Source organism: Dreissena polymorpha, chromosome 9 (genome assembly GCF_020536995.1).
Source record: "Dreissena polymorpha isolate Duluth1 chromosome 9, UMN_Dpol_1.0, whole genome shotgun sequence".
In the NCBI taxonomy this organism is placed as follows: Eukaryota; Metazoa; Mollusca; class Bivalvia; order Myida; family Dreissenidae; genus Dreissena; species Dreissena polymorpha.
The window spans coordinates 68,138,111-68,156,471 of record NC_068363.1 but is presented as its reverse complement, the minus strand read 5'-3'; the positions used below and the strand labels follow the sequence as shown (position 1 = coordinate 68,156,471).

General features: G+C 38.5%; 1 protein-coding gene across 2 annotated transcripts in view; it reads right to left on the bottom strand.

Moving 5' to 3' along the window:
* LOC127844331 (uncharacterized) overlaps positions 1-17,891 on the bottom strand; it is a 42,776-nt gene extending 24,885 nt beyond the window's left edge. For both annotated transcript variants that reach the window (XM_052374438.1, XM_052374439.1), the window contains exons 1-19: positions 17,726-17,891; positions 16,676-16,910; positions 15,404-15,590; positions 12,988-13,129; positions 12,417-12,653; positions 11,455-11,692; positions 11,156-11,274; positions 10,408-10,620; positions 9,706-9,884; positions 7,615-7,786; positions 6,106-6,363; positions 5,590-5,891; positions 4,960-5,103; positions 4,346-4,493; positions 3,376-3,543; positions 2,471-2,602; positions 1,454-1,489; positions 1,002-1,119; positions 229-365 (exon numbers count right to left, since the gene is read on the bottom strand). In XM_052374438.1, coding sequence (XP_052230398.1) covers positions 229-365; positions 1,002-1,119; positions 1,454-1,489; positions 2,471-2,602; positions 3,376-3,543; positions 4,346-4,493; positions 4,960-5,103; positions 5,590-5,891; positions 6,106-6,363; positions 7,615-7,786; positions 9,706-9,884; positions 10,408-10,620; positions 11,156-11,274; positions 11,455-11,692; positions 12,417-12,653; positions 12,988-13,129; positions 15,404-15,590; positions 16,676-16,910; positions 17,726-17,807 — 3,247 coding nt within the window. In that variant the 5' untranslated portion in view covers positions 17,808-17,891. The remainder of the gene's footprint in view (positions 1-228; positions 366-1,001; positions 1,120-1,453; positions 1,490-2,470; positions 2,603-3,375; positions 3,544-4,345; positions 4,494-4,959; positions 5,104-5,589; positions 5,892-6,105; positions 6,364-7,614; positions 7,787-9,705; positions 9,885-10,407; positions 10,621-11,155; positions 11,275-11,454; positions 11,693-12,416; positions 12,654-12,987; positions 13,130-15,403; positions 15,591-16,675; positions 16,911-17,725) is intronic.
* Between the last annotated feature and the right edge of the window lie 470 nt (positions 17,892-18,361).

Here is an 18,361-nt window from a genome sequence, read left to right as displayed (position 1 = left end):
ACCCATTTATGCCTAGCGTCTAGAAAAAAGGCCTTGACAAACAGCGTAGACCCATATGAAACGCCGCATGATGTAAGAAGTATTCTAAATATAGAAATAAATATACTAGACATCCCTAATTTTGGAAATAAATTGATCCAATTTAGAAGGATGAGAGTCCACTAGGCATAAATGGGTTAAACAACCAGACAATTGCCCTGCATGACCCTGGCAAAGGCCTCCACTTACTGACGCCGTTGTATGTTCCAGGCTGCTGTCCGTTTGTGGTCAATTGCGTGCCCTTGAAGTCGCATACGGGCTCGAGGCAGCAACCGCCCTTGTTCACGAGCGTACACTGGGGAGGCAGGTTGAAGTAAAGCGGGCACCTGGCAGAGAGGAACGTAGTCGTATAAATAGAGGATATTTGTTGGATTCGGTGGAATATCGATTTTATTTCACGAGTGATCATGAATACAAATTATATGTACGCACCGAATCCAACAAATTTTCTTTTATTTTATGCTTTTTTTTCATCGTTTATTTACATTCTTAAAACGTTTAACTGGAGATTTTCGCTGGTATAATGACGTCATTTCACTGTAAAACAGTGAAAAGTATCGATATTTTTTACTGATATATTTCACTGTTTGAAACAGATTAAGATTTGAAATACTATTTTTACAAACATGTGGTAATTAACAGCGTCCATAAAAATAAAGGTTATTGCAAGAATGACGCATTACTCTGTATCTAAATTGCACTGTAAATGAAAAACTGACAGTTTCTTGTACACTGATGTTCTATGATACGAAATCAACATGTTTTTTCAAAAGAGTCAGCCAACACTCAAAAGGCTCATTAAAAAACGGGCGCACTATAAATTAGAGATTTATTGCATTCTATTGACCATAAAACAATGATTCGGAGTGCTGAACCTTAGCTTGCGTGGTTTAACAGAAAATGTGTCTTTTCAAAGCGACTTTATAAAAACGTGCACAACATGCATTGGCACTCGTACTCACTTGTTGTAGCAGCTGTATCGTCCACTGGAGGCGTCGTCACACGTGCATTCGTACGAGCAGCCGTCGTCCCATTTCTCGCCCTGTTTGTACTGCTTTCCGTTGTAGTAGCACGAGCCAACTGCAAACGTGAAACCACGTGACGTCCGGGTAAACATTGTGTGTTTGATTTTTTTAGCAAATGAGTTCAAAATTTTAGTAATGTTATATTTGAAAAAAATACAATAAATGTAACTGTTAGAACCTAGCTGCAGTCAGTAAACAATAGTCAATGATAAAAATGATGGAAACATTGATGTTTTGAAGTCTTTGATGATAGTGGTCTAAAACTGCGTTGAGAATCACAGCCTCAGATTAACACTATAATCACTATAGTCATACTAAATGGTGTAACAAATGTGAACGTTATCTTGATATTCATTATTACTATTCATGCATCCATACAAAATACTTACAATAGCCGGTAAGAGTTTGCTGTTGGTTTCCAAGACCTATAACAATGAAGCAAAACAACACTGTTTTATTGAGGGTCGGCACATAGAAATATCAAATACCAAGGTTTAAATGTACTGATACGCTAACAGTCAACGAGAGTCTCAAATGGAAATAATTTATTAGAAAATGGCATAATCATCCCCATAGGTACAAAAAAAAACGAGTGTTAATTAAGTCAGTATCCGTCATATGAAGCCATACATATTTAACAATTTTACAATAGCACTATATCGGTTATATCAGTTCTCATTATATAAATATTCTGTTGAAATAAAATGAAGAACTCTCAACTAAAATTAAGAACTAAATGTATAAATACGATAACAAGCTTATATCACGTATGATAAAAAGAAATACACAAATTCTAAAATGGTACAAAAGGGAGACCCATTTTCTGTTTGATAAACTGTATTTAAGCCAAAAATTAGAACAGGAAATTGCTTGAAATTATGCCAATGCATGTGTTTGCGGGTCAAACAGTTGCGGTTTTGACCTGAATTTTGTTTTCAAATCATAGTTGAAATTTATAACTTAGCATATAGATTTTCGTAAAAAAAACCGCAGAATGTATCTCATAAATTCAACTTAAGTAATATTTTCATAATAAAACTTTAGAAATTTGCGCCTTGGCAAGGCTACCCTATAAGGCAGATTTTACGCCTCACAATCTACGGCCGCATATACGCCTTACAATCAATCGCAAACGCGTTAACCCATTTATGCCTAGCGGACTCTCCCATCCTTCGAAATTGGATCAATTTATTTCCAAAATTAGGGATGTCTAGTATATTTATTTCTATATTTAGCATATTTTTGTTACAAAAACATTCTTTCAGCAAACAGATCAGACCCTGATGTTTGCCAAGGCCTTTTTTCTAGACGCAAGGCACAAACGCGTTATTTAAAGCGGCTACGCGCAAATATGGGATTATGGTGTCCCCACTGCGTTTGATCTTTCACGAGTTCGCAATACTTACTGCAGAAGCCACAGAACTGCCTACAGTTATCAATTGCCCAGGGTTTGTACTCGGTGCACGCTGAAGGCGCGTATTGGTTGCAGTTGGGTAGATCATCCCTGCAGGGAGGGGGAGGCGTGGCCTGCTGAGAGGCTGCAAACAGACCAAACATCCCTTTACCACTTAGATACCGATTTTGACGCATTTGTATTCCCTTAGAAAGCTAAATTTAATTTAAGATCTTTTTTTTTCAATTGAAGTTTTAAAGGCTTCATTTTCAACCCTAAGATACTCGCGAGCAGCAAACAGCATAAAACCTGAACAGAATGCGAGTTACTCGCAGGCTGACCTGGTTTTATGCTGTTTGCACATTGTCATTTTCACGTTGCTTCTGAGTGGGAAAGGGGCATATAGTGATGGGGAAAGTGAAGAACAAATAGAATAGTTTAATCATATAAACATACATGTAGAAGTTAGCAAACAAAGTGCTATATCAACAATCTTTAATGTATTCACATAGTTGACTTTGACCAGTCCATGGACTATACAACTGTAAGTACAAATACAACAACACCAATATTCTAAAAATAAAACTCTGTGAAAGCAAACATTAATAAGTATAATTATATTTCATGTTAACATATAATTGCCTGTTTTCTTAATTGGTTTATGCATTCCTGAAAAAAAGTTGTTCCGACAAATTCCTACGGTTAAAACTTATCAACGAAGATGACTTATTCAGCACCGCACTTCTTTACTGAACAATACCACCACTGCCACTGCTGCCTTTTTATTTCTTCCACCACGGCGAGTGGTATGGAAGGCGTACATATTTTGATTTCGTGGTATCCCTCCAACCGCGGTGTATATACATGTATATGTCTTAAATACATTGTAAACCTTCTACCCCACATGTTTCCACTTACGGCACATTCCGCAACTCCTCTGACAGTTGTCCTTGGCCCAGCCTGCATAGTCAATGCACACAGCGGGAATGTCGTAGGCGCGGCAGTTCGGGTTCTGGTCCTGACACGTTTCAGCGGAGATCGTGGTGCCAGGAACTGGCGTCAGGGACATGCCCGTGGGCGGAATGGCTGGTGCGAGAAATAAAACGGCGAGTTGACAATGCTGTAATTTATGTTGTTGTTTATGAGGACGATGATGCCGCTAATGATGATGAAGAAATTGAGCACGAACTGTTTAAAACATGGACTGTAACCTTGTGTTATTGGATTTTTGCTATCTCAACGCTTTTTTTTAATAATCTTTTTTCGTTTATACCGTCTGTAAAACTGCCAGAATCGTCCGAAGCATAGAATAATCAACATATGAGTCGCATTATGAGAAAACTGTGCATAATGCTTGTGCGTAAAGTTCAGTCTGCACCTGCTAATCAGGGACGACACTTTCCGCTTTTATGACATTTTTTGTATAATAGAGTCTCTTCTTAGCAATGTCCGATTTAGGCGGAAAGTGTCGTCCCTGATTAGCATGTGCGGACTGCACAGGCTGATCTGGGACGACACTTTACGCACATGCATTATGCCCAGATTTCTCAGAACGCGACTCACATCTTTCCCAAAGAACAGTAATAGAAGACGTTATTAGACTGTCAGAAATGATTTGCTCACATACATAAGCTATCACCGGTAATAGACTGAGCTGATAAGTAATGACAGTGAATGTGTTAAATTGTATATGGTAAGGATTGACTGATGCAAATCGAGTGAAAACTTCGACCGAACATTTAACACGTGTGATAGCACGATGATGACGATGACACATTTATTCGTGGTGGTAATTGAATATATCTCGCACGTGTAACATATTTGAATTTGATCCGTGACGTATATGGTTCATCGGATATATTTACTGAGCAGTATTTTATCTACGCACCGGCACATGCTTTGCTGTTGAGGGAGGCGGAGATCTGCTGGAGCTGACTGAAATCTTGTACGGTGAGCACGTGCGTGTTATCCGGGTCAGTGGCCACAGCGTTCAGCTCAGTGGTGTCAACGTTGGGACCGACACCCACAGCGAACACCTGGATTACACATTAATATACATGTGATAAATAGGTGTTATCCGCATCTTGATGAAAATCTTGTTTTGTAAGTACATGCAACGCTGACCAATGTTATGCACCAATTTTAGTTTAATTTAAATAAGTAAACGTATACGAGATATGACGTGACCATGCATCGGAACGACGAGGGCCACGGCTCATTGTGTGATGCATACGTTGTTTATTGTATTTTACGCACTCTTCCTATTAAGTTGTGGATCTAAATCTTGAAGCGTATCGCAAATTGATAAGTTGTAAACTCTAAGTACGTTTCCTGCTTCTCTAAGGTAGTTTGTCTATGGAAATGAAACTTAATATATAATAAAATAGCCAAACCGACCCACCGAGATTAGCAAACCAATTCACTCCGCCATGTTTGACAGGGGAAGTGGCATAATTATCCACTTTCACAAAAAAAGATAATGTAAAAACATCGCATCGTTACCTGAACACCTTGGTTCCGGAGCTTTTGGGCCTCTGAAGTCGTGAGAACTCTGTCGCCGGAGCGACCGTCGGTTACAACGATGGCGATGTTAGGAGCGTCCGCGCGGTCGCCGTTCGCCGCCGTGAACATTTTAGTGTATGCGTCCTGTACGTAAGCAAAATTTATACAGTTCATGCATACAAAACGAGGACCTGAGTCTACATGTATAAAGTATTTTTATTTTGAGATGACGGTATTGAAGAAGACATATGTGAACATGTTAATAACTGTTTTATTGTTTCTACAATCTGCAGCAAGAATATATATTAATATAATATCAAAAACAATAACTTGCAATTGTTAAAAATCCTTTAAAGGAAAAACGCGTGCCGTCAAGTGACGTCATACGCACCTACAAAGCATGAACTTTGGAAGATTGCATAGTAACTTTATACTAATCTGAAATGCGTACATACTGACGCCATACGCACATGCTTTGGTATATTTATTGTAATGTCATATGAACCTGCACGGCATCTCTGATTTTGACGTTTTTCTGTACCGCAGAGATTTTCCTGTGACGTCAAACGAACCAACATATATGACATTGAAGTGACTCCTGCAAAGCTCGCAATGTAACGTAATACGCACCTTCAATGCCTGTCCGGTATTTGTTGTACCCGCTATATACGGAATGTTGGCGATGGCGTTGTCCACAGACTGCTGAGTCATGTGCTGATTCAGGTTGAACTGGATGTAGGTTCGATCACTGAAGATTTCCGTGCCTATGCGCACCTTATCCGCACCGATGTCGAATTTGGAAACGACGCCACGAACGAACGTGAGCATTTTCTGGTAGTCAGGAGCTCCGATGCTGCCAGACGAGTCGAGAATGAAGAGGATGTCAGCTTTCGCCGAGCATTCTTTTGTTTCGTTTACTACTGGCTTCGAAACTGTGTGTGACAAAGTTGTAATACTTTGTATAAATAAACATACCGGTATTTGCGTTAATTATTTGTCCTTCACAACACAACGCTGAAAGTGTTAACAATAAAGACAAGGAGTCATGTCTTGATGATAAGTTCCAATATGTTTAGCAACTTTGTCCAGTTCAGAATAGTAATATTCTGTGTTGAACATTATTTACTGAAAGGCCAATGAAGTTACCTTCGCATGCTTTCGAGGAAAGCATTGCTTTTAGAGAAGTGAGCGCGTCGAAATTGTCGGCCATGTACACGTGCGTGCTGTCGGGATCTGTTGCTATGTTGTTCAGTTCGGTGCGCCCGATGCCACTGCCGACACCGATGGCGAGTAGCGTTATGCCGGCGTCACGAGCTTTCTTGGCCTCCGCAGCGGTCAGGGTAGGATTTGCCGACTGTCCGTCCGTCACTACTATGGCTATATTTGGAACATTCGGTCGGTCACCTAATATAAAGGAGAAATAACATGTGGCACTGTAAAAAAACTTCGCGAGTCCAAAAATACAAATACATAATGTAGTTTGTAATATAATCTGGATATATAATAACACACACGGTACAAAATATTTCAACAACAAGTGATAAATATATTGTGCAATCGTAGAAAAGCCATCTTAACAAATCGGCTCAGTCACCTTTAGTCCATGTTTGAAAGGTGTAATTGCGTTTTATCTAAAGTAATTACACTTCACTTACTTTCTCTGCAATCGTTTAGCTTAAATTATTCATGTTATGGAATTCGTCAGTCTAGATTCAAAACTTAAAAGGAATCGACCAGAGGATACTTTATCAAGCAAGGATTGGGTTTATTCTATTTCGGTGATAAATAATCATAATCCAATACTTCTAATTATCTCTCAAACAGCATTGGACATACAGAAAGGCAGGGCTATATATTTTCGTTTTCTGTTCTTTAACCGGTAGACGGAAAATCGTTCCGTCGTTTGACTGATTGTCCAAGGGTTTGCATGAATTTTCGATTTGTTTTTCAACGGTTGAATTACATGTGGTTGGTTGTCCAATAGTTTCTTTAAATTCGGTAGTTATTGAGAGTTGATTTCAATTTGATTGTTTCTCTAAAATTTGTATTGATTTTGTTTTGTTGTGAAAGGGTTTGTATTACATTCGGTTGGCAGTAAATTCGGTTTGTTGCCCACGCGTGTTCATTTGATTTGCTTGGTTTCCCTTGGGTTTCATTAAATTCGGATGGGTGCCCAAGGATTGAGTCAAATCCGGTTGGATTTTCTTGGGGTTGAATTGAATTGTGTTGTTTTTAACAAGGGTTGCATTAGATGGATTGCATTATACATCCATGTGTTTATCACTTATTGGTTAATCCATAATTGGTCAACTAAATCCTTGATTGAAAAATGATTAATGATGGCTTAAGGACAACCACAAATATGCAACACTATTATATATGAGCCTCGTTCTGGGAAAGCTTGGCATAATGCATGTGCGTAAATTGTCGTCCAAGATTTGTCGGTGCAGTCTGCATAGGCTAATCAGGGACGACATTTTCCGCGTTAATGGTATGTTTCGTTTAAAGGAAGCCTCTTCTTTTCGCAAAAGCTGTTTAGATAGTGTCATTCCAGATTAGCCTGTGTAGGCTGCACAAGCCAATCAGTGACTAATCTTTACGCACATTCATAAAGCCCAGTTTTTCCAGAACTAGTCTCGTATAAATCATGCTCACCATGTGCGGCGGTGAAGCTGTCGGTGGCCATGTACTTGATGGCCTCGGCGGTGTTGGTTCCCCCGGTGGTGTACGGGATCTTGTTGATGGCCGCCTGAACGCCGGGGCGATCGTTGTACTGGTTCATGTGGAACTCGGTCTTCACGGTCGAGTGGAATGTGTCCACTCCCACCTGCCAAGCGGATCAACCAATCAGATTAGAACAAACGGCTACGAAGGTTAATTGTCTTGCGTCAATCAGCCAATGGTCGTCGATATTACTCTTAAAGATAAGGACAGTTGATTTAATTTTGAAACATGGTTGATTTAATTCTTACAAACGAAACAGTGTTTAGTGAAATGAACTTTATTTCTTTTTATTTTTAAGTTAAATATCTCAATAATTTAATGCCAGAAACATGTCTTTTTCTTTCTGTTTAACCGTTTAGTAAAACATCTATGTGAACATTAATCACCCCATAGTTAATTCTGTACACATGTACGAAAAAAAATTGTGTGTGAAATAAAAGTTAAAATATTGACGTGATGTGCGGCTTATGAAGAAAAAATTAAAACTTGCGCCTCTCTTATAATACATTCAATAGTTGTTCACTTTTTAATGGTAAATACCTTTCTTTAAGTTAAAATATGAGTCATATTTGCTGCAATAGGATGAAAACATTTATGTCATTTAATTGACCGACCATGAAAACATTTTTTGACACGGATGACGCGATTCATAAACTATATAACACGTTTTTAGCTTAAGATACATATATTATCATAAGATAGTATGAGATCGCATTTTTTTTACGAAACATTAGTAATAATGATTGACTTAATCTCGAATAAGTAGTCTCTAAAAAAATAAAAATTCTGTGAAGTCTTTCATATAACCGGAGTAAAAACAACATGTCCAGTAAAGTGACCACAAATGAAACGCACATGCGTCCGGAATGGGAATTAAACCGCGGGTCACCGAAGTGAAAAGCACTTAACCAATCACTGCGTTAGCCCGACAGCAAACTAAATGTATTATTCATGTACCCGTACAAACCTGAACTGCATTGGCACAATATTAAAGCTGGCCCATCATATCAGTAAACTTAATTTAGTAGAAACCTGAACTGCATTGGGTCCAATATTAAAGCTGGTCATCATATCAGTTACCTTAATTTAGTACAAACCTGAATTTAATTGGATCCAATATTAAAGCTGGTCTTCATATCAGTTAACTTAATTTAGTACAAACCTGCACTGATTGGGGCCCAATTTCAAAGCTGGTCATCATTTGAGTTAACTTTATTTGGTACAAACCTTAACTGAATTGGGCCAAATATTAAGGCTGGTCATCATATCAGTTAACTTAATTTAGTACAAACCTGAACTGCATTGGATCAAATATTAAAGCTGGTCATCATATCAGTAAACTTAATTTAGTACAATACTGAACTGCATTGGCACCAATTTCAAAGCTGTTCATCATATCAGTTAACTTAATTTAGTACACACCTAAACTGAATTGAGCCCAATATTAAGGCTGGTCATCATAACAGTTAACTTTATTTAGTACAAACCTGAACTGAATTGGGCCCAATATTAAAGCTGGTCATTATATCAGTTAACTAAATTTGGTACAAACCTGAACTGCATTGGGCCTAATATTTAAGCTTTTCATCATATCAGTTTATTTAATTAAGTACAAACCTGAACTGCATTGGGTCCAATATTTAAGCTGGTCATCACATCAGTTAACTTAATTTAGTACCAACCTGAACTGCATTAGGCCCAATATTAAAGCTTGTCATCATATCAGTTAACTTAATTTAGTACCAACCTGAACTGCATTGGGCCCAATATTAAAGCTGGCCATCATACCAGTTAACTTAATTTAGTACAAACATGAACTGCATTGGGCCCAATATTAAAGCTGGTCATCATATCAGTTAACTTTATTTAGTACAAACCTGATTTTTTGTTACCTGAACTGCATTGGGCCCAATATAAAAGCTGGTCACCATATCAGTTAACTTAATTTAGTACCAACCTGAACTGCATTGGGCCCAATATTCAAGCTGGCTATCATGCTAGTTAACTTAGTTTAGTACAAACCTGAACTGCATTGGGCCCAATATTAAAGCTGGTCATCATATCGTGCACGAACGTCTTCATCTTCTGGAAGTTGGCGGAGCCCACGGAGCCAGACGAGTCCAAGAGGAACATGATGTCGGCCTGGGCCTCGCAATCGGGCTTGGGTGCCGGGGTGGTCGGGGGCATGGTGGTCGCCTTGACTACGGGGGAAAAATGACACAGTTAGGGAAGTAGGAGTTCCGCTTTTATGGATTTTTTTGTTTAGAAGATAATTTTTAACGAGAATCCAGTTTGAGCGGAAAGTGTCGTCCCTATGCGGACTGTATATACTAATCTGGGTAGACACTGTACGCACTTGCCTTTTTTATTAATCGTGAAATAGTTGTAATTATTTGTATTGGTAAAACAACAAACAATATTGTATCCTGTTGAGCCCAAGGTCGATATTTTTCTGCTAACAATGGCATTCAAATATGTTTAAACATCATTCAGGTCAACACTAAGGCATATTTGCAGAAATATTTGTATACTGGTTCGTGCAAGTAACCCATTCCCGTTATGACTGGTTCCGAGCAAAGCATATAAACATGTTGTTTGTTACCTGTTTTGAAGAATAGCTAAGCCCCGTTTCGGGTTATGCTGTTACGAAATGACTTACATGTACCAATAATATGTGTATAAACTATACAAGTTTATGAAATACCTACGTTATGTATTTAATACCTTCGCACGTCTTCTTGGACAGCGTTCCTTTAATCGTGTCCAGATTACTAAAGTTGTCCACTTGGAATACGTGACTGGCGTCCGGGTCGGTTGCCATGGCATTCAGCTCGGCCGTACCTATCCCTGTGCCAACACCGATGGCAAACACTGTGACACCTTGTTGTCGGAGGAGAGCGGCCTCGGATGCCGTGGCGGCGGGGTTATTTGATTGACCTGTTGATAGATAATAAAATTGACTGTGTGTTCAGTGTATTTCAAAGACTTTGCACTCGGTGAATTCACATCTTCAACGCCAAAGCAATCAGAAGACAAGAGATGTGTCTCAAAACCATTGCATTTATTCTGTTTAATTTCGGAACGTCTTATCATTATCATAGCTTTGCGTTAAACAGGCAGATTATGGTATTTGTATTACCAAAATGATCGCATGTGTGTGTAGTTACTTTTATTGAATGAAAATGTGCCGGTTATTTCCTATGACACTCGCCCTAAGAAGACTTGTTGGTTAGGGTACGGGACATAAAGACGTGAGACGCACCGTTGTTTGGCTCTTAAAGTATGTTTTAAGCATATAAAACAGCGCATCTTGATTTGACGTATTGTGTATGCTTAAGACGTTTTATGAAAGATATGGTGAGTGGAGGATCGAGTCTGCGACCCCTTAGTTATGGATACAGTGTTTTTCCACGAGACAACGGCTTCGCTTATCGCGTATATAGTCTGCAATTCGTTTTAAATGGTCACGTACCATCTGTAACGATGATGGCGATCTTAGCTGCGTTTCCTCGCATCCCATTGGCTGCCGAGAACGAGGTCTCGCGTGCGTACTTGATCGCCTCGTCTGTGTGTGTCGTCTGCCCCGTGTACCTAGGAGAACAATTGTGCCATCGTTAAAAGTGTTTGTTTAATTAATTAATAAACAATGTTGCATGCACTTATGAACCGATACATACATTTGCAATGTCTTCGTAAATTGATGGTTAAGCACATTTTCCATTTACAAAATTGACATTCAAAATGGAATGCGAGGTCTCTTAACAAACTCACGTTATAGCGGTGACCGCGGCCTGAATTGCGGCCTTGTCCGTGAACTTGTTCAGATGAAACTGATTGTAGACCTTCGTGTCGAATGTGACCACGCCTATGTGCGTATCCGCGGCGCCTATTGGAAAGCCGTCAATCATCTTGTTCACGAACTGGAGCATCTTGTTGAAGCTTGGGGCGCCGACACTGCCCGAGGCGTCCAGAATGAACACGATATCGGCCGGTTCGGTGCCGTTGCAACCTGTAACGTGTTGATTGAAATGAACATAATTATGTCTTTACAAAGACTATCCGCGCTGAATTAACATAAGAGCCGCGTTCTGAGAAAACTGGGCATTATTCATGTGCGTTAAGTGTCGTCCCAGATTAGCCTGTGCACTCCGCACAGGCTAATCAGGGACGACACTTTCCGCTTTTATGGTATTTTTAGTTTCAAGGAAGTCCCTCTTTACCGAAAATCAAGTTTAGCCGGAAAGTGTCGTCCCTGATTAGTCTGTGCGGACTGCACAGGCTAATCTGGAACGACACTTTACGCACATGCATTATGCCCAGTTTTCTCAGAACACGACACATGTTGAGATGTTATTAATAGTTGCAAAACATGAGGCAAAGTATTTGACATGATCCGTTACGGGACTTTTCTGACCACAGTTTTCTCGGCCCTTAGCTAACCCTATAATTAGCTAGACATTTTCGGACTTCATTAACAAAATCATCATTAATTTACTGCAAATGTGTTTAAGAGTTGACAATTGTTAAATATTCCATCCCCATTATCCATAATCAATTATCTGCCCCTGCTTTTAGCATCAATTACCCCGTATCTTTGACCTCTTATGCCTAAGGTCAAAGGATTTGTTCCATGGAAACCAAGTCCGTCTAACGAAAGCCAAGAGATTGTATCAGTATAGTAAACAAAGTTGGCATGTATGATACTCTGGCTGTAAAGCTGAAATATCTCTTACCTGAAGCCAGCGTTGTTGGTATAGGGGTGGTCTTAGGTGCCGTCGTGGTTGTTGGTGGCGGGATGGTTGGGCAGGCCTGGGTGTTACAATTCTGGGTCTCTCTGGCTTGGCCGACGCACTGCGCTCCGCCGTTAGCCGGGGGTGGGTTGGTGCACGAGCGTTCATGGAACTGGGTGCCACCTCCGCAGGTCTTCGTGCACGGGGAATAGGAACCAAAAGCTGTCCAGCCACCATCAACTGAGCAAATATAAACTTAATGTTGTGTACTTTGGCTTTCATCAGTACTTATAATACATGTCCAATAAGATCCATTTTGAATTAGCTGCGGCATTTAATTTTAAGAAAAATAATGCTTCAAAGACACTAACATTATTGGTTACGCAAATATGCCTAACAGTCCAGTCCGTTCAGATTACGAACGATCCCAACACCCTTTTCATTTCATATTATTCAATCAATTATTTATTTTAATTTACTGTGGATGTTCGGTATGGTTCTAAAGTTTAAATAGTCTAATAGTTAATGATGCGAATAAGTTCGTTTTAAGTACCAGAGCCCTGAACATGCGTACCTGTGCATGCAGTCTTCTTCAGTTCGGCCTGTAGGGTGCTTAAGGCGTCGAAGCTGCTCACTGAGAACACGTGCTGATGGTCGGTGGCAATGATATTGAGCTCATTCGTGCTCACGCCAGCGCCGATACCGATGGCAAACACCTGATCGTGAGACGCATATCAGGTTACGAAACAAAACTCGGTAAAAAAATATGTAAGCTACGCTTACTCAACTATACAAATAGCCATAAAATGCATGCACTGTAGACATGGAATGAATATATTATGATATGACTGCCTGCAAGCGTTTGAGCCGTATACAGTAACAAGGAGCAGAATTGTCCATCGAGTGAAGCGTAGAAATACATTTACATCGATTAATAGACATGAATACAAAAGTGTACATCCGTATAATAATCCGATAATAATCCGATAATAATCCATGTAATGTGAAACAAAAAAACTTCAGTTACTAGTCCTTGCGACTTTGTGATATGAAAATAACAATCCGACTTGGCCCATGTTAAATTTATAGCCGTCATGCAAACGGATCGTCACATTTAAGTAAGTCTTGTATGAGGACCTCCGCCAAGACACTCAATGTTTCATTTCTTCTATCCCGCCTATGTAACAAATTAACCAACTGAATAATTCAAACAACTTAACTAACAGCCCATGTTTGTAATCTTGACCAGATCAGACTGGGTGCTTGAAACGTATGCGCTGACTTGGGAATTTTCAAGCAGCCAATTCAATAACGACATGGACAGTTACCCAAAATTTCGCATTTTTTATGATGAAATGGGCTTATCGACAAAAATCAGATTAGTCATTCTCGAGTTCACAATTAGGATAAAAGTTAAATTGTATTGAGATATATCGCAAGTGATGCAATAAATAAATGGAAAATAACAAACATGATTCTTGGGTGTGTATTTTCAAGATGCACGTGTTAAAAGTGCTTATTTTGTAAAATCTGAAGCAATTTTATTCTGATATCGTACGGTAACACCTGACGTAGGTGTCAAAATACCGATTATGTTCTTAGGTAGTTATATCCCATCAGGATGTTTGGTCGTTCAAAATACGGACTCGTTGCTTCAAGATGGTTTATCTCTGGTCCTCAATATTTAATCAGGTGTGTTCAAATATTTATCAAAAGATAGTGTCAGAACAAACAAGATAAATATCAAATGACGTGCATGGTGCGCTTCAAACGGATACTCAAACGTTTTGACTGGCTTACATGTAAAACCTTAACATCTGATTGGCTGCCCTTTAGCCAATCAGACTAAACGACCAACATTTTGTAATTGTTATCACAAATTTGTTGGATTACTTCGAGCTAGTTTTCGCCAGTCACACATGTTCTTTTATCATGTAACCTCTCGACTATTACAGCGCACCTCACCATAGAGTGTTTCTCTTCATTATATAATCAAGGGTGGTCTAAAAGTAACATGTTTCCCTGTTTACAAAACTGGCCAAACGCAGCTGATCAAACCGTCATAGCAGAGATGAGTGCAGGTATCAAAAACGTATCCTGCTTAACGTGAGGGAAGGACACATTATTATATTAAAACCAAGCCCCACACAAATTTTGACAAAGGCTAGCATCTAATAATCAGGAATTTGCCTTGTTATTATCTTAAAAACATTACGAACAACTTCAAGAGTGTTTCAACGTAGAGTTATTGGTAACCCTGTTCTTTTTTACATGAAGTACATCGAACATAGCACAGTAAAAAAAGGCGCAACAGCATTTAATGATTTTTATACTATTTTATTCATGTATATATTTAATGTTATGTGTGTCTCTTTGCGATATTTTTAAACAATGTAGAGAATATTACCGATACGTTCCGATAATTTTTCGGTTTGAAAATCATTAAATTAACGTTTTATGCATTAACAAGACATAAAACATCCATTTCTTTTAAAACTCGTATATGTTGGTTCATATAACATATAAAAAAACAGTTAACGTTTGGATATATTTAACGAATGTGTATGCTCTCCAATGCTTATTAATATATGCAATATGTCCCACAATATTTACCAGCATAAGCTACGATATAAATTTTTCAGCGTCTTTCGCCTACATCCCATTTTCTAAATCTAACTTTGATGCAATACACTGTGTTTCTTGATCGATACACATTGTAGTTGAAACGAAAAAAGTTCTTATTAGAACTCTATGAAAATTGAACTTTCACTTTATTTTCATATTGACGTACAAATGATTATGACCTAACGTCCACGTGATTTTGTGTTATCATAATTAAAACTTAAGTCATAAATCTTTTGTCAATGTGTCAGACAGCATTCATGTGAATCAGTTCTTATTGGTAAAAACGTTGAATGCGAACCTGTGGATTAGTTGAGTTAGAGGTATAAAAGGTCTGTTATAACATGCGCTGTGACGGTTCCTCATACCTTAGCGTTCAGTCCGCTGTGCAGAGCGGCGGCCTCCTTCACCGTTTCAGCGGGTACGTTCGACTGTCCGTCCGTCATGACGATGAGAATGTTGGCGACGTTGTCGCGGTCACCCGCCGGCTTGGTGAAGCTGTTATCCTTCACGTATTTCAGTGCCGTATCCGTACGCGTGCCACCCGATATGTAGCTAGAGGCAAGATAGTTTATCAATTTTTCACGTGCTGTACGTTATTTTCAATCCGGAAAGTTCAATCTTAAAGTAGCAGGTGTGTGTTGTTGTGTTTTTACGATATCTATCCGTTTACCTTTCATAGTATGCTAAACAGTTCTGAATAACGCCTAAAATACACTGAGTACTGGTTTAACCCAGAAAACGGACTGGAAAGCACCTCAATTTAAGTCTACGGCTTTCCATGCTATTTAGCTCAAATAAAACATTTTGAACAAACGAATTAATGATTTGCTATAGATAAGGACAATAAATGTTTACATGTGTGCGGAGATCATCCTACTAGATGTAGTGATTTGTTTATTACAATGACGGTACATGAATTCATTATGAAATGTATGTTCATAGCAATGATATAAATAGGGTGTTCGTTTGTTTTTGGTCTGAGCGTCGCATTTTCATGACTTAAAGATGGCTTTTCACGTTTTGGTAAATTGACAAAAGTAACAAAAGTTGTTTCAGATTCGCAAATTTTCGTTTTCGTTTTGACATTTGTGAAAAAACAGTAATACTGAACTTTTACCATGCTCTAAAATAGCCATTATATGCATCTTTTGAAAACCTGAAAACTATAAAGCGTCGCAACGCGAAACGATTGAATAATTTGGAGAGTTCTGTTGTTGTCGTTATATTTTGTGAAACTACAAGGATTGCTTATATAAAGTATAAAATACACCCTACATTGTATGAGCACGGATGGCCGAGTGACCTAAGTGGTAGGCTTTAACCTTTGGACTCCAGTGGGTCAGTGGTTCGAGCCCTGTTGAGGGTGTGTTTTTTTCCTTTTTTAAATGTTATTTTTGATTTTTTTATATCCAATGTTTACATTGATCAATAGTATGCATTTAATGACAACCTTCAATATATGCCACAATAAGGGGAAAGGCACCTTTAAATATGTATATTGAAAGTACAAAGTGTCATAATGATGTGTATGTATTTAAACTTTCGAATGTATATTCAAAATAAATGTAAATAATATGTATCAACAACTTGAGCTAATATTATATAAATATGTACAAACACACCCACAAAACCCTTACTTTATATGTTGAATCGCTGCGACGAGCCCGTTCTTATCCGGGTGTGTGTTCAGATTGAACTCATTGTGGGGGGTCGTGGCGAACGTTACGACGCCGATCTGCACGTTGCGGGGACCGATATCGAACGTCTGCGCGAACCGGGACACGAAATCTAGCTGCTTTTTGAAGTCGACGGACCCTACCGAACCGGATGAATCCAGCAGGAATACGATGTCGGCGGGGTTCGAACCACAGTCTGAAAATGAAACGCTCAAAATAATCGAATTTGTTTTTCGGTACTTATCGTGTGCTATTTATACAAAATTGCTAATGACATACGCGAACAAATGTTTTAGTCGCCAAATGAAATCTATGGACTATTTGTCAATTAACATTTTGGTCCGATAAGCGTATAACAAAAACAAATAAAAAGTGATAAACGTGTTTGAATCGAAGTGTCGCTAGCTTTGTATGTCGGCATCAACCTTTATTGTAAAACAATGACCTCCGTATGGGCATGCGGTTGAATATATATGAGCAAGAACCTCAATGCAACGCATATTATTTTTTAACATTGGTCAATCACAACTATCGACCTTTTTCAACCAAGATCTATATGAATGTATAATGCTAGGACGCCAAATTTAAGTAACTTAGAACTTAAATGCGCGTCTGCTTGATTAACTTCAAGTATTTAACTTATTTCATTTCATATATTATAGAAAACGAACAAATAATAATGAGTCCATTGAGACTTAACAGGTAACGGGCGGACGACCCATGAATGATTTCATGTTCGATCGTTAATATTTTTTAGGATTGGAATTTCAAAATATGCAAATGTTTCTGATAATACAAAATAAATAAAACAGCATTAAATCTCCATCAGGAACAGCGGTAAATAGAAGTGCACATGTAAACACGCAATTCTTAGCTGGCAATTGTTAACAGTTTGAAATTGTTTTCGGTAGAGAATTTCAAAATTAACAAAGTTTCCATATTAAAACAAGGTTGTATAAATATAATGTTATATTATAAAAAGCACAAGTTTATTATATAAAACCCACTCACCGGGCGCGGCGGTGGTGGCTGCTCCAAAGGCCCCCTGCGCGGCCCCGAGGGCCACGAGGGCTACCAGTAGCATCCTATTCATTGTCTATGCCTGAAATTGTCCCCGGCGGCCGTGGAATGTGTCTTATATAGCAGTCCTCGGCACACCAGCTGCCGATGGGTACCTGTAGCGTGCACGGGCGTATCTGGACTCACGAGGTAACATAGTTTGCTGGTAAGTTGCTCATCTAGTAACTCATTTTAAATAAGAAATATCTTTAAAGAGATACTCGGCGTTAGTAGCAAACATAAGAATTAAAAAAAGACCATTTACGTTATTGTATGCAGCTTAACAAAAAATAAATAAGCTCAATATGCATCACGTGTTATTACTTGTATCCGTAGTAAATAAATATTTAATTGACTTAAAAAATGTATTGCTTAAGCTTTTTAAAAAGTTTAACGGATTTAGTATGGTACATCTTGCAATGCATTCACACGCACACACACACACACACACATATATATATATATATATATATATATATATATATATATATATATATATATATATATATATATATATATATATATATATATATATATATATATTTTTTTTTTTTTTTTTTTGTTATGTTATAGACGAATCTTGTCCCT